This window comes from Eulemur rufifrons, chromosome 15 (assembly GCF_041146395.1).
Source record: "Eulemur rufifrons isolate Redbay chromosome 15, OSU_ERuf_1, whole genome shotgun sequence".
In the NCBI taxonomy this organism is placed as follows: domain Eukaryota; kingdom Metazoa; phylum Chordata; class Mammalia; order Primates; family Lemuridae; genus Eulemur; species Eulemur rufifrons.
In genome coordinates this window covers 62,648,708-62,660,141 of record NC_090997.1, presented here as the reverse complement: position 1 = coordinate 62,660,141, position 11,434 = coordinate 62,648,708, and the positions used below count along the sequence as shown (strand labels likewise).

General features: G+C 36.3%; 1 protein-coding gene across 1 annotated transcript in view; it reads left to right on the top strand.

Annotated features, from left to right (window-relative positions):
- Nucleotides 1-224: 224 nt before the first annotated feature.
- Nucleotides 225-11,434, top strand: part of SESN1 (sestrin 1) — a 99,103-nt gene continuing 87,893 nt past the window's right edge. The window contains exon 1 of the mRNA XM_069487485.1: nucleotides 225-1,261. Within this exon, the coding sequence (XP_069343586.1) occupies nucleotides 983-1,261 (279 nt within the window). The 5' untranslated portion in view covers nucleotides 225-982. The remainder of the gene's footprint in view (nucleotides 1,262-11,434) is intronic.

Genomic DNA, 11,434 nt, shown 5'->3' with positions numbered 1-11,434 from the left:
GGTCGCGTCTGCCTGGGCGGGGAAGAACGCGCTGGGGCAGGGGCGGCTCCCGGTTTGTGCCGGGCGGAGAAAGGGGAGGGACTGGGGGTGAGGACCCCATCTCCCCTCCCTGCTCCCGCCCTCTGGGCTGATCCCCACCGATGGGGCTGGGCGAAGGGGCGGGCTCTGCGCCTCGGGCCCTGCAGCTCCGCCAGCTCCGCCAGCTCCGCGGCCCAGCCCCGCGCTCGAGGATTGCCGGGGCCGCCCTGTGTCCTCTGGCTTGGCCGTGGTGGGCGAGGGCGCAGGAGTCCGAGAAGTGGCGTCTTCCCAGGGGTCCGGATTCGGCCGGGCGGGGCACCCTTTCCTTCATCGCTGCTCGCCCAGACAGCTGCTGCAGGAGACTGCCGCCCCCCGGGAGTGCCCAAGTCCTCGGCCGCTGGGGCCAGTGGGCCAGGGTTCGGCGAGCATTCCCCGCCGGCGCCCGGCCGGCTGCTGAGACGCAGGGAGGAGTTGTGGAGGGCGGGGACTGGTGCTGGAGGAGGGGCGGGGTGGGAACGCTCGGGAGAACCCGGTGGCTGCACAAAAAACCCCAAATGGCTGGAGAGCGTTCAACTGTTACCAGCCTTTTGGGGCAGAGCACGGATTTGACAGCTCCACAACGTGAGGATATCCGCTGACCCTGCAAAACGGCGGAGAACACTTCCCCGGGACTCCCTGTCCAGCAAAGGCAGCGCCGTAAGGTTGCAACTTTCCAACTTTGTTTTTTCAATTTCTGACCAGAAGGAAGACTCCTCTTTCGTGTAGAAGGAGAGGGTCTATCTTGTAGATCGGTTGAAAGCATTAACATCAAAGACAAGTCTGGTTCCAAATGTCATCCAGATCTGAGTTTTCATGACGACTTGACTTCTCTGATTTCTTACATTTCTCATTTTAAAAATACAAAGTGCTTTCGGGGCATGCTGAAAGGCAACTAACTGAAGACTGCAAAGGAAAAACTATTGTCATGGCTGAAGGAGAGAATGAAGTGAGATGGGATGGACTGTGCAGTAGAGATTCAACTACTAGAGAGACAGCACTGGAAAACATTAGGCAAATCATTTTGAGAAAAACCGAGTATCTTCGTTCGGTGAAAGAGACGCCTTGTCGTCCATCAGACGGGCTTTCAAATACTGTTTCTTTGGACGGGTTGAATAAGCTGCTTGCTCATCTGCTTATGCTTTCTAAGAGGTGTCCCTTTAAAGATGTGAGAGAGAAAAGTGAGTTTATTCTGAAGAGCATCCAGGTAAGAAAGAGTATTATGAGTACAACTGTCTCTCTAGGACAGCGAAATTTTACTTGCAATTATGCACTTTGCATTTGCTTCTATTAGGTTGTTATTATGTGACTTTTGTTATGAATTCACTCTACATCTTAAAATTAAGAGTGTTCTGTAAAACACTGAATTTTGGGCCAAAATTGGACAAGATGAACTAAAGTGAAAACGATTTTCAAATGTAAGTAAACAAATATGGTTTTTCCAGAGAGTTTTAGGCAGAAACTGCATTGCTTTTGGAAAAATAGATGAAGGTTACAGTTAATTGCAAGTAAAGACTTGTTTGTCCTTATATTTCTTTTTACATGTAGTTGGGAAGTGTAGCCAACATGGCTTTCACATTGCCACAGTGTTCTGTGTGGAAAGGTTCACATTTAAAAGCCTCTAAAATGATAAAAGCTATTAAATGTTTCCTAGTCAGCTTATTGAAGATAATTGGTGGAACAATTTTCTCTTATTCTTAAAAAAACAAAACAAAACAAACAACAACAATGAAAAACAGGGTGTGTTCCCTAAATGCAGCCTTTCTTTTTTCAAAGAAAAAAAAAAGTCATATAAAATAATAAAAGCCCATGTTATAAAGAATCTAACATCTTCATGTTGAAAAACTGAACCCAGGTAGGGTATGTGGTAGAAACACTTTTATGGTAAATTACTTACCCATCCTTCTCTGTATTTGCCTAAATTGTTTCTTTTCTTTTTCACATACATACCTATTTAAGTTATGAATGCAGCAGATTTAAAATATTATAGTTTTCCCTTCATGTTGTACATAATCAGTTTATCCTGTTTTATGACAAGGTTTATAGGAAGGTTTTTTTTAAAGAGAAATGTTTTTGGATATTAAGAATGTTCGTAACACTTTATATATGCTTCTCAATTTGTAACTAACTCAATCCACATGTGTTGTTCAAAGTCATGTATGAGAGTTTTAAAAATTTATAGTTTACTAAGCATATATGTAAGCTAAGATAGTTTTTCTATATTGGCTTGATTTAGTTTAAAGCAACAGAAAAATAATCGTATCTACAAAATGAAGACTCTAAGATTTGGAGATATTTCTTCTCACAAACACTTTGGAAACAATTGTTACAATTCATAGTTACCGCAGAGAAATTAATTTTCTAGATAACTGAAGTTTACCCTTTTAATCATAAAAAGTTATTTTTATCTCTTAGACTGTGGTGACTATAACAACTTTTTTTTCATAACGGGGGTCATCATTATGCATATCAAGTGCTGTTATGCAGCAAAGAGTGGAGTGTATAGGGCTATATAATCCATATTTAAAAAATTTTTTTGTCTAATTTTCATAGTTTTTCTGTCCTTTCCCTTGTTGTTGTATACTTTGGTCTCTTTCTAACCTTTAATTTTGCTGCTTATTTACATTAGAATAGGAAACCAGATAACCAATTTTGTTAAGAGTTACATTGAAAGAAAAGTAAGCAAGCTCTGAGAAGTACAGTGTCAAAGGATTTCCATATAATGATAAGTAAATTAGTACTGGAGTCAGACCTGGGCTCAAATTCTACTCCTTTGTTAATGTACTGCATAATTTTGGGCAAGTTACATGACCTTTCTTGGCTTGGATTTCCACATCTATGAAATAGGAATGATATAGAGCCATTGTGAGAATCGAATGAGATGTAAAGTGCCATGGTATATAATGGATGGATGCTCCTCTCCCCCTTTTTCCCATTTTTTTTTTTTTTTCTTTTTGCCTCCAGCTTTGCATGGACAATCCTCTCCCTTTTCACAAATGAAATACATGGAATATGTGATATACATTTCAAGACTCATTTATCCTGAAAAAGGATTGAAAAATTTCCTCTACTGGGAAGGTTTCCCAAAGACTTATACTCTGTTTTTCATCTCTGCATCTATCGTACTTTATTCCTGCCACAATTATAACAAGTGCTTTACTTATATTGTGCTATAATCATATGTTTATGTGTCTGTCTCCCCCAGGAGGGCTGTAAGTTCCCAAGAGTATTGGCTGGGACTTGGAAGCTACTAAATACATATCTAGTGGATGAGCAAATTTATATTTGCCTTCTTTCTGTTTCTTATCAGTCTGAATAGATGAAGTTTCCAATTTAGGGAGTTTCCACCCTAACATCATTCATTGATGCTTGCATTCATGCAACATATGTTTATTGAACCCCTGGTGAATGTCATTCTAAGAACTGAGGACCAGTGGTAACAATTTGACATCATACTGAATGGAGACAGACTATAAAGATGTAAACAAATAAAAATTTTAATTTTAGGTAGTAAGGGAAATCTTCCCTGAGGCAATGACATTTAAGCACAGACCTGATGAATGAATAAATATCATCCATGCAAAGGTGAGATTTGTGAGGGGACATTACATTCCAGACATAAGGAACAGTACGTGTGAAGGCCTCATGGGAAAAGAGAGCAAATGAGTTCTAGGAATTAAAAGTGATGCAATATGTTTGGAGCAGACAGTTTGAGGGGACTATGAATAGCTTAAGAGCACATGCTCTGGAGTCAGACCTGGCTCCAATACAGGTATGCATCGCTTAATGACAGATATGTTCTGAGAAATGCATCGCTGGGTGATTCTGCTATGTTGTGAACATCATAGAGTGTACTTACACAAACCTAGATGGTTGTTCCTAGGCTGGAGACCTGTACAGCATGTTACCATACTGAATACAGTAAGGAATATAACACAGTGGTAACTATTTGTATATCTAAACTGAAAAGGTATAGTTGGAACTGTAATATGGAATTACAGTTGACCCTTAAACAACATGGGTTTAAACTGCACAGTTTAACATGGATTTTTACATGGATTTTTCTCAACAAAAGTTATACTGATTGTGCCTGCCTCCCCTTCCACCTCCTCCACCTCTTCTGCCTCTGCCGCCTCTGAGACACCAAGACCAACCCCTCCTCTTCCTACTCCTCAGCCTACTCAACATGAGGATGATGAGCATGAAGACCTTTATGATGATCCACTTCCACTTAATGAATAGTAAATATATTTTCTCTTTCTTATGATTTTCTTAATCACGTTTTCTTTTCTCTAGCTTACTTTATTGTAAGAATACAGTATATAATATACATGGCACACAAACTATGTGTGAATTGACTGTCTATGTTATCATTAAGGCTTTCAGACAACAGTAAGCTATTAGTAAAGTTTTGGGAGAGTCAAAAGTTATACAAGGACTTTCAGAGTGCAGAGGGTTGGTGTGGCTAACCCCCTCGTTGTTCAGTGGTCATCTGTATAATCTTATGGGACCACTGATGTATATGAGGTCCATTGTAGACCAAAACATCATTATGCAGCACATAACTGTACTTTATTAGCTATACAACCTTGGATAAGTTACATAATCTCTTCTTGATTCAGTTTCCTCATCTGCAAAATAAGGACGGTGCTTATATTTCCTACTTCACAATGTTGCTATGAGAATAAAATGAAATAATGCTTGCAAAGCATAGCACAGTGCCTAGCACATAAGAAATGCTCAGTAATGTTAGGTGTTCTTACTGCTAGGCAGGCACCAGATCCCAGAGAGGCTTGCAGGCCATGTTTAGGGTTATGGACTTTATCTTAGAAATAATGGAAGCCACTAGGGGTTTTGAGTAAGATGGTAACATGATTGATAGTGTGTTGGAAGGATCACTTTAGGAGCAATGTAGAGAATGGATTTCCAGTGTTAAGTGAATGTGTGACATCAGTTGAGAGGTTTTTCCACTAGCCTATGACAAAAATGATGGTGATGGTGGACAAGGATGTGGGGATGGGGAGAGTGCAAGAAAGTGGAATGGGTTTGGGAGATGCCAAGGAGTTAGAAACCACAGGATACAGCATTTAATTAGATTTAGAAAATGAGGAAAATAAAATCAAGATGGCTGTAAAGTTTCTGGCTTAAACTACTTGGTGAATGGTGCAATTGTTTCCTGAGACAGAAGAGTGGCAGGGGGATCAATTTAGGGGAAAAAAATGAGTTCTCTTTTAGACATGTTGAATTTAAGTTGCCTATGAGACTTCCAAGTAGAAACAGCTCCTAAATGGATTTCTGCCCTGATACCAGTGTTCTAGTTCTGCCATTGTTATTTATCACTTCTCCAGATTTGACCCAACCTCTGCCTTTGTATCCATCCTCCACACAGCTGTAGAAACATTTATCTAAAACGAAAATCTGACCATGTCACTTTCCTGCCTAAAACCATTTAGAATCAAATCGAATCTAAACTTCTTAAGAATGTCATATAAAGTCCAACATCATCTGGCTTTCACTTACCCGTCCAGCCTCATTGCCCACTGCTCTAGTGTCAGCCTCACATGGGAAATCAAATATTAATTCAAATGTAGTGTGCCACAATGCTTTTTGTGATTCATTAGTAAAGCAGCAAAAGCTGAGCTGCATGTGCAATTCCTGTAGCTTAATTGCTGTAGGCCCTTAATTGCTATAGGTTAGCTTATCAGATTGTAGGTGGCAAGGTGGTAGGATGGATTTAATGCCAAATGGCTAAACCTGTAAAAAAAATTGGCACATTGGGAGATAGCATCTTCTGTTTAAACTCGTGTTCTCAATTTATTGATTTTATATCAACAACATATTTGAAGGTATTCAACAAATTTTTGAGAACTATTTGCTGCCAGACACTGTACTCAGAAATGGAAGATCAATAAGACTTGTTTCCTGCTTTTGAAGAAGGTCTTTTATTCTAATAGGAGGCTTTTATTTATAATGGGATTTTTAGAAACTTTAAAAAGCAAAACTCTTAATATCTTTTGATATGCTCTATTCCCTAAACAAAGGAATGGAAGTATTAACATTGGCCTGCTTTACTAATATAATCCACTGGTGAACTATAGTCTTGATAATGCATGTAATAAAGGGGAAAAATATAAGTATCCAGAATAGCCAAATATTTTTCCAAGAATGATCATTTTCATTTCCATACTATGAAGAAAGAAAACTGCCAAATTTTCTTGTAAGCTTGCCAGCAATTAACACTGTCTGAAAGTTAATTGGCTTAAGATAGAAAATTTAGACTAAGTAACAAAATATTTCTCTTTGTTAAGTGGGTGAGGGAGGCTTTCATTTAGTAAAATCATTGTTACCCCCACCTAGGGAGAAATGAAACTTTAGTTGTTGGGTGTGATGCACATTTATAGTTAGAGTTGCAGTTGGTGTTGCAGTATGTAGTTGGTATCCAAGTGGGTAATATATAGTTTAGAATTTAACAATAAGAAGTTTATTATTTCATGTAAGTCTGGAGATCGACTAGTTCTAAGCTTGATTAATTCATTGGCTCAACTACATTATCTTTTTGCTTTCCATCTTTTTTTTTTTTTTCTTTTTTTGCTTTCCTTTCCTCAGCATAGCAAGCGATGTCTCCCCTCATGGTTGCAAGGCTCCAACAGTCTGCTATTCCAGGTACTACATGCAGTCACAACCATCTGCAGCTAAGAAGAAAAGAGTTTCTTCCCATGTGTCTATCAGGGAAGAAAAGCTTTTCCCAGAAACTTCCTCTCAGTTTCTACTGACTGGGATTGGGTCACATCCCTTTTTCTAGGCCAGTCATGGGCAAGGAAATTGGGCGTTTCTATTTTTGGTTTGGGCTAAACAGCACTCAGTCCCTAAGGGCTGGGAGACCCTTCCATCACTTGAACAGAATATTTTTGTTGGTAAGGAGGAAGGGGGACAGAAGGCAGTCAGGTCTAGTTAGAGGCTTTCCATTAAAACTGTATGTGTATCTATAACTGCCTGGAGTTTGAGTTAGTCTTGGTGTTATAGTGGAAAGAGAGATGACAGGTTTCCAAGGAAGGACCCAAAACATGCCAAGATTGTCTTCTAAAGGGATTCCTGGGTAGTCCTCTGATTAAAGGTCTATATGATGAAAAGAGGAAACAAGAGCCCCAGAACAAGGCTCTGATACTATTGGTAAATACAGGAGAGAATTGAGATTCTGTTAATTAAAATCCAAACAGAATTTGTTTCAGGAGTCAAGTAATCTGACATGATTATTTCTGCAGGTGAGTGGATGTTTAATGTTTCTTTTTGGGATTTATTTTCTTGCATATGTTTGCATAAAAATTGTCATTTTCGAAAAAAAAAAAACAAAAAAAACCTGTATGTGTGTCTAGATAATATATCACTTGGTCTATAATTTGTATTTTAGTAAGTTAGAAGCACACTTATTTTATTTATGATGGGGCTGTAAAATATAACATAACAGATTAAGGATATTCTAGAAGTAGATTTGGTCTTTTTAAATGATTGTTTTGTTTTGATTTCTTTTTTACTGCCATCCAATCAAAGCCAGAAGTTTAAAGTAGTGCATCTCAAACATTCACTGCTGACTCTTAGGTATCATAGCAAATACGAGAGTCCTCTTTCAATATTTACATTAAGCTTGTCTCTTCCATATCCACTATTTTCTGGCCTCTCTTATTGATACACTGGGAACTCAGTGCCTTTTCCTCAGTAAGCCTTGTGGCTTACTTCTCTACCAGGGCTTCCCTCATTCCTATCTTTGACCGTTTTGTTTCCTTGCTTTTGAGACTTGGAGGAGAATACTCTGTACTCTCAGGTTTTCTGAGATTCTTTGAATAGGGAATGTGAAGAAAGTGAAGGCAAATCTGTAACTTTTTTTTTCTAAATGGTTTGATGACAAAGAGCCAATCTTTTTTTTTTTTTTTTTTTTTAAACTTTCTGGCTTACAGGATGAATTATGTCTGCACTATTTATACTAATGTCCTCTTTATAATACATAAATGCATCCTATCCTCTGTTGTTACTCTTCAGAAAGATTGAAACTAGCAAGGATACTCTTAAGTTTTCAGATTTCATATATTTTATTTCTGTTATAGTGCTCCAAATGGCCTCTAACATGAAAAAACCAGAATGATTAAGATTTTAAAATATTTTCCTAACATGATTATTTTGTTTATAAATGGGATGTAATATTTTGTACAAAGATGGGATGGTTAATATGTGTGTATTAAATTTCTCTTTAAGGTAGTGGGTTGTACATGACATCATGGAGGATCCTCTGAAACAGTTTAGCTTAATTAGACTTTTTTTCTCATCTTTAACACTTTGTGCCCTTAAAGTGCTATATGTACATATCATCCATGGAGTAAAAGAATTAGAAAATAGGCATGCTCTTCTCTTAGTTTTAGAGTTATATTTATTTTCCTTTTGGTAAGCAATTAGAAATTTGCAAGATATCTTTTTACCATTTAAATAGGTAATAAATTAATAACTCAAACAACCACCTTAAGGATTTGTTGAAACTTTGGTCTGAGAGAAAGTAGCTGTGGAATCTTGGGTATAATAAAGGATTCTTAATCACTTAAAACTTTGATAAAATGGGCATTACTTAGTGTTATATTAATCATAAAGAATTTTCATATTTAAAAACAGGCAATGTTTATGTTGTGGCAGATTAGCATGGACTGGGAGGAACCACAGACAAGGGGAAAATCTTAGAATTTGTAGGACAGGTTGATGCTGGGGGAGAGGGAGGCAGAGCTTAATATGCATAGAAAGGTGAAAGTGCTGCTGAAAATACATCAGCACCAGGCAAGTCTTGCCACAATTTTAATCTCTTTTTTTGGTCAGAATTTCTCAAATCAATCTGTTTTTTCACACCATGGTAAAATATCTAAGTTGTTTTTTAAGGAAGTCAATGGAAAATAGGATTTACTTTGACCCAGCTTTTCTAGCTCACATTTATTACATTGAGAAAAATTTTAAATGACCTTCAAGAAATTACTTAGTACTTTAATTACGCTGGCACAATATACTTAGCAAATCAGATTGGGAGGATTCTTCAGAATATTTAGTAATTGTATTTCTAGGAGCATTGAGAGACTAGAAATTTAAGTGTGAAAAACCTCAGCTAGATAGTCAAACTATGGGAATACTATTTTATGCTTGATTTTTTCCCTGTTAGTTACTAAGTTAAACCAGTGTCGATAAAGATATGTTTACCATGAAGTTAGTGTATTGAAAAAAAGGCTTTTAAAAGAGGCTTCTTTTTAAAAAATGCTTTTTCACTGGAAATACTTTGGGAGTTTCTGTAGGATAACTATTAGAACCACTTACTGCATTTTCCCAGCTGGCATTTTATTGTTACATGTTGGTGTATTACTAGTAGACTCATAGTTTGTGGCATAGTTTTCAAGTAAATAGAGTAAAAATGAGTTTCAGTTTATAAGAAAAAAAATCAAGTGAAATTTGGCAGCATAAGAATTATCTATCTTCTCTAATAGTCTTTTATGTCTTTTATGTCTCTAATGTCTTTTATGTAATCAGAAAAATCTGATAGATGATCATAAACTATGGAATTACCTTGGAAAGATTAGATACTTTTAGTTTTATATTTTACTTAACTCTTACCCTATTTTTAATTTAAAAAGTGAAATAAGGCCTTCCTATAATTATAAATTATTATTTGTATTATAAAATTACCGTTATAACTTCCTAAGCTTTTAAACTATACTAAAGAGAAATAAAATTTATGATGTGTGAGGTTCGTGAGTTATAGTACTCAAATCAACTTTCATATATATATAATCATTTAATGAATATATTCATTTAGTGAATAGTATTCATTTAGTGTTTTAACTTAAAAATTGTTTAAATTGACAAGCTGATAGATATATGCCCTTTAAAAACTTAACCACATGGCCAGAATAATTTATTAATTCTATGTGTAATATTCAGTAAAGTCTAATTAGAATCTTAGTTTACCCTACTAAAAGTGAGCATTTACTGTTTTGATACTTCAGTGTTTGACAAGCATTGCACACTTGTCTTTAAATTTTACATGATTTCATTTTCCAGCAAGTTGGCAGGTGTTAGCTGTCTATAATTATAACTGAGTAATTTTTCAAATGCTATTCATAGCCTAAACGCAGCAAGAAATTCTTCCGATCATGTGATAAAGACTAAGCCTTGCAAAATAGTGGTAAAGTGATATGTTCAATAGTACTGAAGGACAGACATATTTAAGAGAAGCCTTTCAAAAGTAAAAAGTGATTTAAATGACAAGGAGACAGATTTTCTGACAAAATAAGATCTCTCAAAGTCATTGGTAGTGATTACACCTGAAATTTAGGTGTATGTACTTTTTCATCTAACCAGTTAATTTATATATTGACAGACTTAAATTATAGTATATAACCCATATTTATTCACTTTTGTTGATGACAGAAGTTCTGAGTATAAAAAGTAATTGAAATTTTATTGAGAGAGTATAAATTTTACCATTGAACCTAATGAATTATTTCTTCTCATTTTATTGATTAGATTTTTTTTGTACCCACTATATGCCAAACCCTACGTTTATCTATTTTGACATGGAAAAGGAAAAGCTATAGATTTACTTAATTTTACTAAAAAGATTCTACTTAAAAAAAAAAAAGAAGTAGCTTTTATTTTTTCCCCTAGTGTATTTTCTAATCTTCTATTCTAAATATCCAGGATCTCATTTTGACCAAAGATATTCAAATGGTTTAAAGATCATGTAGGAATTTCTTTACCAGCCATGTGCTCATGAATAAATAAACCTCTATAGTCTCAGTTTTCTCATCTGGGAATTTGACATTTTATTATCTACCTTGTGATATTGTTATAAAAATTAAAGGAGATGATATTGGTAAAATATTTTGTATACTTCAATATACTGTACAAATTTAACTATAAATAAACTGTTTGAGCCTCTGTTTACTTATCTGTAAAATGAAGATGACAATAATAATATTAACCTAATAGGATGGCTTTCAAAATTAAATGAACGTGTAAAGTATGTAGAAGTGGGCCTGACACATAGTAAGTATACAATATATATTGGTGATGATGATGTAATGAATATCTTGATCTAGGTCTTCCAGCTAATTAGTCAAACTCCAAACTGCCATTACTTTAGGAATGGGTAGCCTTGATTTTTGAGTAGTTGACTTTTATATATCTCATACTCTGTATCCACATGTATCACCACCCCTAGTTGACTTGTGCTCATTAAATTCAGTTTTCATACATTAGCTGATTAATGCTGATGTTCAGCTGTGTCATAGGGTGCCACTGACCCAGGGTAAGTGTTGAGCTTGCCCAGAGGTTTGCATTAGGAGTGATGGCAGATCTG